Raw genomic sequence first — 16798 nt, forward strand, 5'->3', positions numbered from 1 at the left:
CTTTGAGGCTGCAATGAAACATTTCATCGTGATGCAGTTTTTCAGCTATAACGCTCCAACATGTGATGATGTGTTGACTCTGTACCTCAGAGAGGAGAGCACAGAAATGAGCAGTGTGTGTGTGTGTGTGTGGGTGTGTGTGTGGGTGTGGGTGTGGGTGGGGGGGTCTGTGAGTACATATTAGCACCTTTAGCAGGTGGAGGGAAAAAAACAACCTCATCATTTCACGTTAGCAGTCGAGTGAGGGTGTGAATTGATGGCTTTTGCAGCCGCAACGTCACAGCTTCGATCGTGAACAGCAAATAATTCCTGTTGCACCGAAACATGATTTTAACACCGTCAACAACACCTTTTTTTTCCTTCTTTCTTGGGTCTCTTGGCAAAAATACCTCCAAAAACGGAGGGAAATGTTCTTTAACGAAGCATCCGAGTTTTTCGTGAGATCTGCGGCGATTTCTCCTTCAGAAAAACAAGAAGCGGAGCTATGTTGCATAACGTAATGATAACACATTGGACTGCCAGACAAAGACCTCGTCGTTTTGGATCTGGGGGGGGGGGGGGGGGGGGGGGGGTTCTGTGTGTGCTTACTGCGTGCACATTTGCACATAAACGTGGTTGCACTCATCTCCACTACTAGCTATTTTTCACAGTCCATCTGCTGAACACTTCAGCCAGCGTGGAGGAAGCAGCTGGTGAGGAGGATGGGGGGGCATGAAGAATTGAGTGTCGCCATTTATTTTAAGTGAGCTTCTCTTCGGAGGTTTTGGAGCTGGAGCTACATTTTCTCGCTTTTCTAAGATACAAAATGTGTGTTTGTCAGGGACATATGCAAGGATCCTGTTTGTGGACTTCAGCTCGGCATACAACACCATCACCCCACCCCACCCCACCCTACAAACTCACCCAGGTCACTGTGCCGGCCCCCACCTGTCAGCGGGTTACACAGTTCCTGACACACAGGAGGTAGCGGGTGAGGCTGGGGAAAACCACATCCAGCACTGTGTGCTCTGCTCAGGAGACCCAGCTGCTGAACTCCTGAAGTTTGCAGATGACACAGTGGTCTTCATACACATCGGCGGCGATGAGTCTGCATACAGATGGTGCGGTCATAACGACCTGGAGACTGGAAACTGTGGAGATGACTTACCGTATTCAGCACCGCGTCTGCTGCGGTAACCTTCGCGTTCCCAGCACCTGAAGTGGGCGTCCAACGCGGGACACAATCACCAAAAAAGGCCTGGCCTCTGCCCTCAGGCATGTGCTACGGGAAACACTGCGCAACCAGACCGCTTTGAGATTTATAGATCACAGGTGCCTGAGTTACAAACGGGTTTCTTACAAACTTTTACGACTCGAACGTAAGCTGATCTTAAGGATCCTAAGTAGTGTAAGTATAAATCCACAAACATTTTTATAAACGGGGCCCGTACGCAGAGCATTAGGGCTACCAAACATAGCTGCCCCTGACACTCTGATATGTGGACCTGAGTACAACACCAACTATGGACGTATATTTTTTAGGTCTTTATGTCCACGTGTAGAAACACACTCAGTGTGTGGACATGAGGGATGAGGCATGAGGCCATCTTTGCAGATCCTTGAGATTTCCGCAGCCACGCTGTGGAACAGCACACGTCTTTGCTACCAGGGGACCGCATCCCCGAGGGTGTTCCTCAAACCTTTTGTTTCTTGCGCCCTCAACTCGAGAACAGTGGAGGTAGAAGCAGAGTGCCGATCTATGTTTTCTCGTGGCTCTGCGTCTCCCCCGCAGGGACACAACCTCGGTCACACCGTCGTTTAAAATTCTCTCAGCGCACAAAGGTCACCACAGGAAAGCACGCGCGACATGGAATTTATCTTTCGTTAGAAAACATCTTTGTACAGGGTCTCTAGAGGTTTGCAAAGGGCTGAGCACACATACAGGACAGATGCATCATCACGTGTTTACAGGAGACACTCATCCGGTGCAAATACGCCACAACTAATAAATAGCATTTATGAGTACGTGGGAGCTACATGTCATTTGCTAAACAACATATAATCCTGACGGTAACACTCAATGACAAACTAAACATTTGGGTGTTTTGCATGCAATTCCGTCAAGAGGACTTTGTAACGGCACAACAGGGAGTCAGGGCTGGGTTATCAAACCTAAATACTTCCTGATTAGAGAGCAAACAGAGAATTTAATAGCAAGGGGTGCATATCCAGATTCACAGCATTTGAAATAGATTTTTTTTTTTTTTTACTTATACTATATTTTCTTAACCCTCTGTTACAGTTTGCCCCTTCAGACGTCCTCGGAGTTTCCCTCCTTTTGCTCGTCACCCGAGTGAGCCCACCATTACCCAGTCACCCTTCACCGCATGTACCGGTTCGCTTCCTTCGTCCCGAGGTCAGATTGTGCAGTCAAACTGTGCGCCGCACGTCTTCAGCGTCCGTATCCATCAATCAAATGCACTACACTTCCAATCACTGTTGATTAAGCGCCAAATGATAAAGATGTAATAGAAACTCATCATTTATGGTGGGGTTTTTTTTTTTTGTTGGCAGCTATATGTGACAGCGACTTCTGGATCTAACCTTTGGTGTCGCCGTAGCCTCGATCCATTTCGGGTTTTCTGTTCACTGATACACACAACTGCACCTTTATGGGCTGCGCTCACCAGGAGGAGAAAGGGCTGATCACGCTGACCACAAACAAAAAGAACTTTTGCGTCTGTCGCAGGAAATTCAAATTCACAACCACGTTTGCAGGCAGTTCTCAGACCCTGGGTCCCTTGGACCCCACACGGAAAACATAAGGGTTAAGGAGCAACACTAAACCACATGGGGACAACGATGCTGGATTGAGGCGAATTCGTATCGATGATGAGGCGGACGAGGCTTGTCATCAGTGGCCGCTGCTCCGTGGATTCTTGGTGGTCCTGAGGCGACGGGAGACTTGATTCATGCAGGCTGATTGGGCTGGCTGGCTGTCGGGGCTCAGTGCCTCTCGAAGGTCGGCTGCTTAGGGTGACGCTTCCTCAGCCTGGGCCCTGGATGAGGGGAGACGAGACATTTGCAGGGGTTATCGGTGTTATCTTCTACCGACTTGTGCACCTTACCATGTAGAAAATCCAAATAATCATATTGTTTTTGTGGCCATGAACCAAACAAGGACATTTAAATCCCTTAAAACCCCCACACAGGGGTTTTCCGTTATTCTGGCTGACCTCTGTTCAGATCCTCCACACGGTGCTGAGAGGTCTAATCAGGTATGATGGTGTGCGTTGAACGCATTGAGTGTGTGGGAGCCTGTCCCAGGTCACATTTAGCGAAAGGGTAGGGGTACACACCGGGACAGGTCAGTTTCTCTCTTTCCTTACTGTGCTTCAGGGTGCTTTGGTGTCCGGGAGTCTGGAAGGTTCGACTAGTCACGGGACCTTCACCCTCCGCTGTGAAGGCCTGGACCTCTAGCCTGTACAGACTGGTGGCGCGCAGGCCTGACACAACCAGAACGCTCCCATCCTGAAAAGAGAGGGGGGGAAAGGACATTGCCTAAGCAGAGCCCGGTTCTGTTCAAGGGTTTCAAACTCAAGATTTACATACCACTACCGTTTGTAACAGCACTGACCGGGGGTAGGATCTGGGACTGGGAGATGAGGCTGTGCGCCAGCCTGTTGTTGTTGTTGTGGTGGCGGTTGGTGGGGATGACCTCCGCCCAGGTCACCTGGTAACCGGTCAGCCGCTGGTGGGGTTGGGCTGTGGACAAATCCCAGCTAAAGATGGCCGTCACGTTGCCGCCCCGGACCTCAAAGGACGCTGTCAGGTTGGCGGCCCTCACCAGGACCTTCTGGGGGGACACTGCTGGAGGAAGCACATCCAGGAGATGAAATGGAGACTAGTGGTGAACTCTGTAGGCTGTATTAGCATTTTATGTTTCTTCTTCCTGTGATTTGTTCTTGCATGCATTCTTTACTTTTTATTTTACTTCCTCTCTGCCTTGTGTAGCACTTTGGTCCCATTTTACACCTATTTCGAATGGAAATAACAACTAAATTAGCGATTTACTGCACTTGTTAACGAGTGAAGCCAGATACAAACAGGAAAGAACGACACGTCTCGTAAACCTCTAGCTAAGATACAGGAGATTCTTAAGCTCAAGCAATTGCTTTATTAACTGTCAGTTACTTTATTGATTGTATGCAACTGCTGGCGATGGAGGCTTTGCAGCCATTTTGGGGGTTTTTTGGCTATATTTCTGTAGTTTTACATGAAATGTGAAAATGGGCTCAGGAAAAAAGTGTCCAGGTATACAGACTTCTCTAAATAAAATAAACCACCACTTTGACTTGAAAGTCAAAAGAACCACATCACGCGTTTTGGATGTGGTTCCAGTTGCCCTCACCTTTGTTTCCGGGACAGGCGATGGGTTTCGGACTCTTGGCCTGGATGGCGGCACAGGACGGAGTGAAGAAGCTGGCGCTTTCTGCCAGGGGACGACTCGTCTTGCTGACTGGCCGCAGAAGGACTTTATACTTACACGAGAAGAGCAAGCCCTGCAGGCTGACAAAGCTCTCCTGGACCAGACGGAGACAGGAAATGATCATAAGACCGGCTCTCGCCACGCGCACTGCATCCTCCGTCAACCTGCAGGAATCTCACTTTCTACAATATGGGACCTTTAATAAGCTACCTGTGCGATGGTCTTCTCCATGGGTCTGGTCTGGTTGTGTCCACAATGCTCTGGTCCCCACTGGATTCTGTAGAATTCAACCGATGGATCTACACAAACAACAAGAGCAAAAAAAAAAAAAAACTGTCCCGATGAGACCGACTCCTCGGGCAAACCCTGATCTTAGAATTCATTTCTACGTAGATAAGTGTTTATATGAACTGGTTATACGAACTGGTCTAACATCCAGTGTCCAGGATCCAGTGCTCATAATTTTGCATTTTATGCAGTATTAATGTTTGATGGATGGGCGTTGTGCCTCTTGAGTAAGGCGAGAGAGTTCTGAAGCAGACGTTTACTGTCTCTACACATCAGAGCCCCCCGACTCCCACGCTTATTTCCGTTCAAGTGTCTGAAGAGCAAGGACTTAATACATACGACAATAATTGTTAAGTACCTGCGCTGCGCTGCCAGTAAACGTGAACCCGGAGCTGCCCCTCCTGGTAGAATGGCGTCCCCACATCCAGAGTGTCACCTGCAGGGTTTCTCGGAGCGGCGCTGGTGGCTTCAAAACAGACAAAACAGAATGAACCTTTCGCGGATTTTCCAAATTAGAGCATTTAGTAAAAATCCGAAAAAGAAAAGCCCTGACGTCACTTCCTGTCCAGGCTCTGTTCCACTACCTCAGTGCAATCCCTCTCTCTCTGAGTTATTCCTAACATGCTCGCTGGTATCCCGTTTTTGATTGAGCCCATATTCAGGATATGACAAATGATAAATTCGCAATCTGCACGTTCAATTTTGATATTTTTGTGCAGAAATTGACTTGGGATGACCAACCCAGAAGTTAGCATCGCTATATAATATAGATAGATAGAGCTATATATGCAGATATAGAGTATAAACACAACGAGGCTTCAAAGGCGGACCCCCTGTAGTCTCACTTAGCCACTTGTGAGCAACCCGCCTTTTTTTTAAGACACGCGAAAGCTTCAAACTTCACCAGTGGGGGTATCTACTGACGCGTTTTATGACGTAGGACAAAACGTGAAAATCCTCTTGAAGCTCGCGTGCAACCACAGACCTTATTTGAGGCACCTAACCAAAAGCCCGTTCAAAAAAACTTCCAGACCAGACGCGCCTTGATCCGCAAACGAATCACCTTCCGGACCAAAAAAATGCTGGAAAACATGTATACTTTTCATCTTAGCAGGCTGACAAAGGATCATATCCAAAAAAAAAAAAAAAAACTATATAAATATATACTGTTAAAACTCAGTTCTCTACTCAGCAACCACCACACAATGACGTATTCACTGCGGCATTCGTTTTTTTTTGCAATTGCAAAGGAACATTTATACAATGTCATCCCACCACTTTGAAAGGCACACCTTGACATTTTGAATTGAAGTTATAAAAAGGTGTTTCTTTTTCTGCTCCGCCATGCTGATAAGTTTGCAAATGTGCGAAGGTCAAGGTTGCGTCTGGGTGGAGAGAAGCTCTGAGAGGCGGAAGATTCAAGATTTAACGTCAAAGTCTTTGAGATATTTAAACCCCAAAACCCCAAACCCCCCCCCCCCCCCCCCACCCACTTTTTTTTTCAATTGCGCATCAGGACGTACTGTGCTGTGTGGTGAAGTGGAGGACGGCTCGGGGTCCTTTGAGCTGCGTCTCTCCCCAGTAGGACACGGCCTGAACCTCCACACTGTAGCTCCTGTTCGACCGCATGCTGTCCAGCTCCACCTGGCTCTGCACACACACACACACACACACACAGGTAAATAGACATATATACAGTATATATGTATACATAAAAGTAAAAGCTACTTTTATCCAAGAGTGGACGAATTAACGTTTTCTTTCTTACTGCGTTTTAATCGGTTGTTTGGTTCCATTCCATTTGTCCAAATGTACTATTTTAAAATTCTGATTCTGATTCGAGTTGCTTTAGGTGTTTTTCTTTTTTTTTCCGTTTTAGTCTGGCCTTCTCTGTATTACATGTCTGTGTATTATTCCTGTAATCACGTACATCTGTGCTGAGGTCGATTCGAAACTCATCTTCCTCACCTCTCTGACCGTCTTCCTCCTCTTGGCCAGAGACGAAGCGGAGGGCTGTCCGACTGCGGTCCAGCTCCAGCTGACTTTGTAGTGGTGGACGGGAACGTCCAGGTCGGCCGGCGCGTCCCACCGGAGCCGGGCCGACACCGCCCTGCCGGGGCCGAAGCTCATGTTGGCCACTCTCAGCTCAGAGGGAGCTGGAGGACTGGAGGGGTCTGAGGGTGAGGGGACGCTGTTAACATTCATCCCCATGCAGTCAGGATATTACATACTATCACATGTTATAATTCAACAAAACCCAAATTATCCTTTTATAATTATAGTATAACACTCTCTCTCTCTTTCTCTGGGGGGGGGGGGGGGGGGGGGGGGGTGTCTGACCTCGGCTGGAGTGGATGTGTCTGCTGGGCGTCGTGAAACCTCTGGTCCCGTGGGTGTTGACAGCCGCCACTCTGAACTGGTACCAGCGACCTGGACGAATGTCAGAGAGCCTCGCTCCCTGCTCGGTGATCTATGGCGGTGATCAGGAGGTTGGAGGCGAGCGGGACACAAGAGCCCGTTGATGTTGGGGGGGGGGGGGGGGCAGAAAAAAAACAGTGTGCCTTGAAAAGATTTTGCTGCTGTTAAGAAAGTTCAGTATCTGGCCGGTCCTCTTACAGTCTCAGAAAGTAAACTTGATTTTCAAATTCAAACACAGTTTGTGGCTAGTTGTGTGTGTGTTGGGGGGGGGGGGCGGTGAACTCACCTGTGCGACCACCTGCCAGGAGGTGGCAGCGTCCTCGCTGGGCTGGATGCCGAAGTTCCACCTCCTCTGCAGGACGTAGACTATGGGCTCGGCAGAGATGTTGAAGCGGGACGACCAGCGCACCTCCAGCTGACCGGAGGGGAGCTCTTCAAAGGCCAGCTCCTTCCTCGGCTTGAGAGGGGTGCCTGGGGTTGACATTTCACGGTGCCATGAAAAGTACATCCGCCAAAAGCGGAACATAACCAAATTGAGGGGGGGGGGGGGGGGGGATTTGTGAGCGTGCAATTGACTTAACGTTTTTTTTCATGTGATGTGACGCCACTTGGAATTCATTTATCCCTCCCAGAACTGAACGGAATATTTATCGGTGACGATGTGTGCGATTGTGGTTCGATGGGTGACTGGGTGGTCTACAGAAATCCGGATGTGTCTGATGTTTTAGAGAGGGTCTATATCAGCCTGGTGAGTCAGCAAACTAATATATTTGTTGAACTCTTGTGATTAGAAAAGGTGAAAAGGCAAAATGACACCCCCCCCCCCCCCCCCCCCCCCTCCGCCCCACCATCATTCCTCTCCTATCATCTCTGTCACCATCAGTGAGGCCTGAACATATACTGCTGCAAGCTCACAGAATCTGCCGCCACCCCCCCCCCCCTCGGCTCCCTTTGATCCCTCTTCCGACGACGGAGGCTTAAGTAGGGCGAGCTCCACCTGACTCAGACTCCTGTTTGTTGGTAAGAATTATCTCATGTATCTGAGCGAGGGCCCCCCGGGGGAGGCTGGGATGACATATTTTTTTTAGGTTGACGAGAAGTTTACCGCAGTTTAAGTGTGTCACAGTAAGTTGCGCTTAATAACAAATGTAGGAGTCACTTCTATGTATGTATGCATTCCCCAAATTGGTCCAGTAGGTGTCGCCAGTGTGCTGTCGATTACGGACAATACAGGTTTCATTCAAGGTGTCGGGTGCTGCTTGGTCTGGCTCACCGGATGAAGTCTCCTCCAGATCTAAAGTATAGGTAGGCTTCACCTCGAGGACACCGATAATCAAGTTATGGTTCGTCTTCTTTAACAGTAAAAGTTGTAAAATCATACCGGGATCCTGGGCTTTAACCAAGACGATTGTGATAGGTTTAAAGAAAGACACACAAGCCAGAGGGCAATTTGTCTTTGTCGTGTCCTCGGTTGGATTCAGCAGACCTCGCCGAAATGACGAAAAACTCCTTTCATTTATGGCGAGTTTTGCCAAAACCCTGATCTTTTCCAAACCAGGCAGATTTGTTTTTGTGCCTAAACCCTACCCAAACCACCACCAGAGTGCTGCACCTACAGTACTCGAGGATCAAGTCCCATCACTGCAGTGCTCTACTCACCCTTGTAGAGGTCTTTGGGAGGTTGGCAGGTGTGGCCGCAGCCGTTGGAGCAGCATTTCTTCTGGGCGGGGCATTCTCGGTCGTAATCGCAGCTCTCCACGCAGGCCGCCGCGAAGCCGCCGGCTCTCTCTGGAGGCGGACAGCTGCCCTGCTTCACCGCCAACGCGGACCGAAGGAACTCGCAGCTGGTCGCACACTCCCAGTGCTTCTTGGGAAACGCCCGCTAAGATGGGTGGGAAGGGAGACCGGTTAGCAACATAGGCCGGGTCACTTCTTTCACATTTAACCGTTGGGCCTTTAAGTGTTTCTGATTTGAACGTGGACTGTGTTGGCTTTCAGGGCTTTAACAGTACGTAACTGAAAGGGCAATTGTTTGATGCAGAGTGTCTAACCAAAACCTGTGATCCATTAATGTTGAGGTGTGTGCGTTGGACCTCCATCACCTCTAACATTCCGATCCAGCTCTACTGTTCTGATTTCACATTAAATCAGTAGTTCCTAATGGCCTAAAGGCCGCTTTTGATCTCATAAAACTCGACGTGACCCTAGTGCACCGAAAGCATGCAGGGCTGCGGCGTACCTCACACAGCTCTCGGCAATTGCTTCCCCGCTTTATCTCCCAGGAATCTCTGCAGGGCTCCAGGCACTGTGGAAGTGAAGGCAACGAGTGTGAGCAGTGGCACAGATTACGGTCAGATGCGAATAAGGAGATTTTTGAGGTGGATCTCTCTAAATTGAGAGAGACAAGAGTACAATAAAAGGCAGACAGCTTCCCTTGTTTAGGCCAGTTCGTCCAGTCAAACAGCTCCATTGCAGGTGACTACAACTCCACCCTACATTGCTAATAATATGAACCGTTCAGACTGTGGGTTTTAATAGTTCGCCCTGTCAGACGGAATCCTTGAGCGCGCATCACGGATCGCGCAAGGAGCCCGCGGGACCAGTCCAATCGGCAGCCCGAAAAAGCCCAAAGTGAACGTGAAACACCGAACACTGAAACAACGTTGCAAGGCCGTAATACTGACGAAGCAACCCTGTCTCCGCAAAATCACATTTACATACAACCATTTTACGAAAAGCTTACCATAAATGGTCATGTTTAGGCACCTTAAAGGGTGATTCCGGCCTGGGCCCTTTTTACCCAAAACTTTTGGAATTGGTCCACAATTGATGGCAACTGCAACCGTTGAAAGGTACGTCCACTATGAGTGCTTGTTTTTGCCAGTGACAAGCTCAGACAACCAAAATAGGCTACTGTGTCATCTAAATACAAATTGGTACAAAATTAAGGGACGACATTCAACTTGGGCTATCAGGACCATTTTAGACCGGATGACGGAGTGAATGATCAGCTTGGCTAGATGCATCAATCTGGGTAAGCACAGGAAACAACTTTAATATTGACCAGCTGAGGGGTTACTGGGAAGCACAAGTGAAGGGAGATCCTACTCCTGACACAACGCTAAATTACTGTGAAAAATCTATGGCATCAAGGAATCACGATCACAGGAAAAGGAAAAGTTTCAACCGGTGGTTCAGTTGGCCGGGGGGAGAGAAGTCGCCTCGGAGGGAGGAGGGAGACGCAGCCGCTTCTTGCGTAGGCCAGCCTTCTGGAGCATGTCACCAGGCGGCCCAGGGGAGCGAGTGTACGCTGATTGCAATTTCATGCCGTGGTGAGAAACAGCGGGAAAGAGGAGGGCAATGCGCAGCGGCGTCGCAAAGAGGGAGCAAGTCGTCTGAAAGTCAGAGAAGGCGCTGTAAACTCTGTAAACCCCGAGGTCTGCAGAGAATACGTTACGAGGCGTTTGGATACTCATATTTATTGTCTTAGAGAGGAGAAAATAGGCACCTGCTGCCGTGGTACCATGTCGGGGGTGTGGTTCTTATCAACTGGGGTCTACTATAACCTCTGCCCAGGTACCTTCAGCGTAAGCATGTGAACTGAAACTAGATCATAGAAAAACAAAGGTTCACAATGTGAGCTACTACTTTTCTACCGGGTGTGGACTTAGGATAAGGTTGAGTTGAGCCCCTATCTCCCAAGATGAGTGCTGTCCTACAGGCCATGCCCCATGGTCACCCTTGCTGGGTTTGTGCGCAGCGTGTATGGACATTTGAATGAATGAAATAGCCAATGGTATCGTGCCAAGTCTCTCGCCCGCCAGCGACGGACTGGGAATTAAAAAACGGGCCAGGACTTTTTGACTTTAGACCGGGCTTCAGACGAAAACCCTCCCGGCGGCACAACCCTTCGGGAAAGTTGGACATGCGCCCGAGTGCTGCACAAGTATTTAACATAAATCAAATTAAACTTGGTACAAAAGTTCTCCACAAGCATGCGCACGACATAAACAAGCGTGGCTCCAATAGCTTCGCCTTGCAGACAGTTACGAAACGCTTTGTGTTTTGGTCAATAACTCGTGAACTGGCGACGCAGAGACGACAAATATTTGAGGCAATGCGAGGTGCGAGGTGTTTGCAGTGGGGGATTATTGGCGGAATGTTGCTTCAGGGGCTTTCTCTAGTGTCTGCATTGCCTCCGAGTCAGTGTTGTGCACCACCGCAGGGTTAAGAGCGGGGAGGAGGGAAAGAAGCTGCAGCCCAATGGACTGCACAGCGCACGTGGGGTACAGCTCTTCCTGCTATGCAGTGAAGACTCTTTGAAGCATGTCTGATAGCCCTGTGCCAGCCCTGCCATCTCCAATCTCCCCTCTCCCGGTCTCCACGGGAGAACCCATCCGCTAATCTAGACTGACACCCCCACCCTCATCAGTCAGCTAGTTTTCCGCTCCATTTCAAGCTTAAATCACGTATCCCATTCCACTATACCACAAACAAAGCTGACTGCTTTGACTTGCTTTTCACCGGGAACGAAACTGCAAGTAAATGATTTCACGAGTGCTCCCATGCTTTTCGGAGGCGTGAGAGGAGAGGGTGTCGCAACGAGGCCGTGCGGCGTATTGGAAGTCCACCAACGGCTGCCAAAGTGCTACTGAAAGAAGGCCGTGACGGCGCCCTCAATGGTCCAGGTTGTGAGCTAAGACGCCGGCGTCCCTCCGTGTCTCCAGTGCTACAGCGGTGGTGTCTTGAGCTCTTTTTAAAGACATGAATTGAACCGTGCCGCGTGGGAGTGTGTTGCTAATCAACTCTGGCACTTGCAAATGGCTGTCTGCCCGGAAGAGATGGTGACAGAGGGATTAACGAGCACTCATTTACCGCCGGGGGCCGCGAGGACGACATGGGGCCAAATGGGCTGTCTCGCCAAGCTCCCGCGGGCCTCTCATCAGGAGTTTAAGACCTGGACAGGGATGTATCGATACTGGGGGTGGTTGCCGCATTAGTGAAAGTTTCAAGTCTAGAATAAGGTATCAGGTGGAAAAAAAAACAAAACCAAACCCTGATAGTGACAGCAAAGAGTTAAAGAGTGTTGTTCATTTTAATATATATATATATCTAATCTGTACTAATTTATGTATGAGTGAGCCTTACTATCACTTTAATTCCATCCATATTATTTAACTAAAAGTTATAATTGCAGTTATATTCCTTAGCGTTGATTTCACATTACGCTGTCGAGGGCGGCTCCGCACTTCACGATTAACCGCCATTAAAAACAGGAGTGCAACTCGGAGGGCTCTCCGAGCTAAAAGCCACTGAAGGGGTAGCGCCGGGCTCATCCGATCCGTTTATCTTCACTCCACAAAGTTGGCGGTAGAATCAGAAACAGGGACTTCCTGTCTTTAAAATGATCACTTATACGTAAAAGTCCCGCACTCCAGCTTGAAGGTGCAGCAACGTTTTCCATTGGTTGTTGTGCACTTTCATCATATTGCATTTTCAAAGAAATACGCAACACCCCCCCACCTTGAACTTTAACGCGATGAAAGAAAAAGACCACAAGGACGTCTGGGAGCCACTGGTTGCCTACCTTTGCGCACTGTTTATGGTTCTGACACCAGCCCAGGGATCCACTACTCTGGAAGGGAGAATAAGAGGGAAAAGCGCAAATGAATTATTAAAAAATTAGTAAGCGTAATTACAGGTTGCAGTGCTGTCGCAGCTCAGCGGCAGGCAACAGAGTTGTTATTTTTCTGTGTATTTAAGACAAATTACTGTTGTCGTTTTTTTTGTTCTCTCCAGTTTGTGGGACTTGGTGTCCTTCGTGGCACATGACTTTTTGACCAGTGCCATTCAGCGGCCCATTTGGGTGTAAATGGCTTCGCTGAAACGCTAAGAAGCTCAGTTATACCCATAAGCGAGCAAATAACGTTCATAAAAAATTTTTTTTTTAACTTATTATGAACATAAGGTGCTGACCTAAATGGCCTATTACATATTTGATTTCAATACCAGTCTTTTCAGATTATTATTATGAATGAATGAATGAGGTAATTGAACGGTTATGAAGAAGGAAAGGAAGAATTCACATGACAAAAATATGGTGGTGGTGGTGGTGGGGGGGGGGGGGGGGACTTGGACTGCTGACCTCAGTGTTTTCTAATATCCTAAAGGCTGTAATGAAGGGCGCTGCACAAGGAGGACCAGAGCGGACTCTACCTACTCAGGAGGGAGACTCAGAGACCCCCCCCCCCCCCCCCCCCCCTTGACTCAGTGGAAGTGGTGGGTGCAATACAGTATAATCCCTTTACCTTCATTTCTAATTTGTAACAGTTGTTGTTGTTTTTTTAGTTTTAGTAGCTTTTTTTAAATTTGTTTTTTTTATATATATAACAGTCTTTATTGTTTTTATTGATCATATCTGGATTTTCTACTTATGTCTCTAGTGCACTATCCAATGCAAATGTCCCCGCGGAGGGATCAAGAAACTTGAACTTTACATTGCCACCAACCCGGGCCACATTGCGCCATATTATATATTGAAACAAAAGTTTACAATAAAGTGATTTTATATTAATTAAAAGGAATAATATAAGGCTTTGCCAGCGCTGATAACTGTCTAAATACACTTCATTTATTATTTGGCCCTTGATTATTATCATTTTCTGAAATGTATTAGACTTTATTAGAAGCCCTACTTTATGAGAAAAGCCTGCGCGCTCACCTGCAGCGGGGTGGCCAGTCGTCCCTCGACGCGGTGTAAGCTGAGGCACCGGGACGCGCACCTCGCCCTGGAGACGCTCTCGGACCACCAGGACTCGTCGTCGTCGTTATTGTTGTTGTTGTTGTTGTTGTTGTTGTTGTTGTTGTTGTCGTCGTGCTGCTGCTGCCTGGCGGAGACGCCGGAGCTGAAGAGGAAAAGGATCCACAGGGGCAGGCGTCTCGCCGCGGCACCCCGGCTCTTGGCCAGCATCTTCTTCCTCCGCGCGTCCGGGACGTGTGGTGGCTGTGGAACAAGTGCAGTCGGGGTGGGGGTTTGGGGGGTTGGAGGGGGGTGGGGGGGGGGGGGGGGGGGGGGTGTAATCTGATGGGAAAATCCAGTTGAACTCGAGTTATACAGCCAAGGGAGGAGCTATAAGATCTAGGCGTGCTCAGTTTTAGGGTCAGGATGCTGAGAGGCTTTAGTTCACTGAGTTCACTGAGACCCACAGCCTCTAACCAACTGATTCATAGCCACAACTTCCCAACATACTCAACACACACACACACACACACACACACAAAAATGAGAATGAGAGTTCCGTGTGCAGATCCCAGGTCTGGACCAAACCTTTTTTTTTTTTTTTTTTTTTTGGAGCCCTAAGCAGAATTTTCATGAGGGACGCTGCAATCAGAGCCGGATCCAACTGTCACGGATGATCATTGGGGATTGTTGCCCGTCAGAACATTACGACAGTTTTTGCAATTTTCGCTTATAAAGTCAGCGAAATAACTCAAACCGGGCTTGATCCTCGCTTTATGGCCTTTCAGTGAAAGCAAAATCTGGGGAGGCAAATCCCTTTAACCTGACGCGCCAGGTGGCTTGTAGACCTTGGAGACTGTGTTTGGAGAAGAGCAGGCACTTGGCGAGTCGATTGGGTGAACCGCCTGTCAATCGCCGCCTATCGCGAACGGACTTTTCCCAGAAGAGTGAGAGCGTTTTCTCCTCAGTGCAACCAATTTGAGGGGGACACAGGCGATGTGTTGTTGTTTTTTATGGACTCCTCTATAAAAGTAACCGCAAACATATCGCTCATAAGCAGGCAGGGGGGGGCAGGTTTCCGGGTTTCCTTGCCCAGGGACAGGAGAAAGAGCGTGAGGTGTCGGAAACTCTGAAGAGATCCTCCTCGGGTTGCCGGTCACACTGCTGGAGCATCCTGCAGCGTTTAACGAGATGCCTATTTTTCCCCAGCCACAGTGCATTTACACACACACACACACACACACACACACACACACACACACACACACTGTGGTGCTCTCTCTCTGTCATAAAAGGAGTCATTCAGAGGCTCGGCCGTCCGTTCGGGCCACTAACACTAAGATCGCACCGATTAAGTTCTTCAAAAAGAAATCGGAGCCGGCAAGAAACGATGGACAAAGCTATGACAATGTGATTCCCTTGTTGTAAATGTTCCCTTAATGACTGCTGAGTGGTATTTCCACACTGCTCCCAGGCACTTGTTACTGGAGGGAACCCCACTTAATGGGGGTACACACCTCGTAAAAGGAGGAGGTTGGTCATTCGGCCCTGTGGTTTTACTGGAGTGGAGTGCGTGGTGGGGAGGAGGGGAGTCTACATTCTGGGGGTTTTCGGACCGGCGGGCAGGTTACTGTTTAATATGAAATAATGGGTAAATTGTTCAAGGTTCTGTGGTTTGAAAGAAGCCCACTGTTTCTCCCACCCCCACCCCCTTAAATGTCAGTGATGGAGGAAGCATTCATATCCTTTATAAGTAAATATAGGTAAAAGTAGCAACGCTATGTTGTAAAAATACTCCATGACAAGTAAAAGTCCTGCATGCAACTAAGGCATACTTAACATCTGTGTGTTTATCCTCCAGACACACTGTGAAATAAAAACAAACAAACAAAACAATACCCTTTCCAATTCTGCTGACTGTATGTGTGCCTGCCTGCGAGTCCCAATGTGAATAATTGAAATACCACAGCTGGCACTCGGTCCAGTGGTGCCCTCTTGTGGTGCAGCCGAGTAGCTGCGGTTAAAAACCATCGCAGAGTACGTTTGAATCTGGGCTTTTTTTTTTTCACAAGGAAAATACAGCCTGTAACCTGTCAGGAGTGAGCCCAACATGTGGTCAATGCCTAAGCCCTGTATGATGTGTGAGGGCAGGCTCGGAGTCAGGTGAATTGTGGGTGCACCAACAAGTGAAGGGGAGGCTTTAACTGGTTAGGAAAGGTCTTAATGTGACACCTACAAATGTAAGGTCACAATTGCTAAGTTGGAATTGCTATTTTATGTATTTCTTTGGCCAAATGGTTGTATTCTGCAGTGTTTTTTTATTTATTTTTTTATTTCTGAAAGTAACATTACTCAGTTAGACCACGAGAGGGGGTCCCCTCCCAAAGGGAGCACTAGTTGTAGTACTATCTGAGGTGTAAGCTCTGGGTGTGTGTGTGTGTGTGTGTGTGTGTTAGTATGAGTATAAAAGTTGAATAAAACACATAACGTTTGAAAATTGTGGTGCACTTTAAGTACTGTAAATGTAATTTATGGAACGGATGGCACGAGTCGTCTTTTAGGACTAAAGGAAATCAGGGATGTCCCAAATTCCTGGACAACCAGGCCCTCCCGGACTTCTTTTTCTTTTCACATCCAATCTTAAAGCGCACTTTTATCGCCCCACCTTTCCCTGATATCATCTGATTCTAGTTTTTATGCGGTTTATGGGTTTTTACCTTTTTTATTTTATTTCATTTAATATGTTTGTGACTTGTATTCCCTTTTATTTGCTTGTGTTATTTTGTTTTGGTAGGTTGGCTGGCTTTGTAACTGTTGTCTACTGTAGTTACTGCAATCACTGTTTATGGATATATATATATATATATATATACACCATATGTCTA

The 16798-nt window shown here is 48.1% G+C and overlaps 1 protein-coding gene across 1 annotated transcript; it reads right to left on the minus strand.

Annotated features, from left to right (window-relative positions):
• Positions 1–2985: 2985 nt before the first annotated feature.
• anos1a (anosmin 1a) lies at positions 2986–15086 on the minus strand. The gene is made up of 15 exons (XM_070930929.1): positions 15006–15086; positions 13896–14177; positions 12762–12809; positions 9414–9479; positions 8834–9056; positions 7461–7645; positions 7097–7226; positions 6725–6930; positions 6280–6406; positions 5115–5222; positions 4679–4767; positions 4391–4562; positions 3617–3849; positions 3369–3510; positions 2986–3038 (listed from the first exon to the last, which is right to left on the minus strand). The coding sequence occupies exons 1-15, from the start codon at positions 15084–15086 to the stop codon at positions 2986–2988; spliced, it is 2145 nt and encodes a 714-aa protein (XP_070787030.1).
• Positions 15087–16798: the final 1712 nt, after the last annotated feature.

The sequence above is a fragment of the Enoplosus armatus genome, chromosome 24, assembly GCF_043641665.1.
Source record: "Enoplosus armatus isolate fEnoArm2 chromosome 24, fEnoArm2.hap1, whole genome shotgun sequence".
Classification (NCBI taxonomy): Eukaryota; Metazoa; Chordata; class Actinopteri; order Centrarchiformes; family Enoplosidae; genus Enoplosus; species Enoplosus armatus.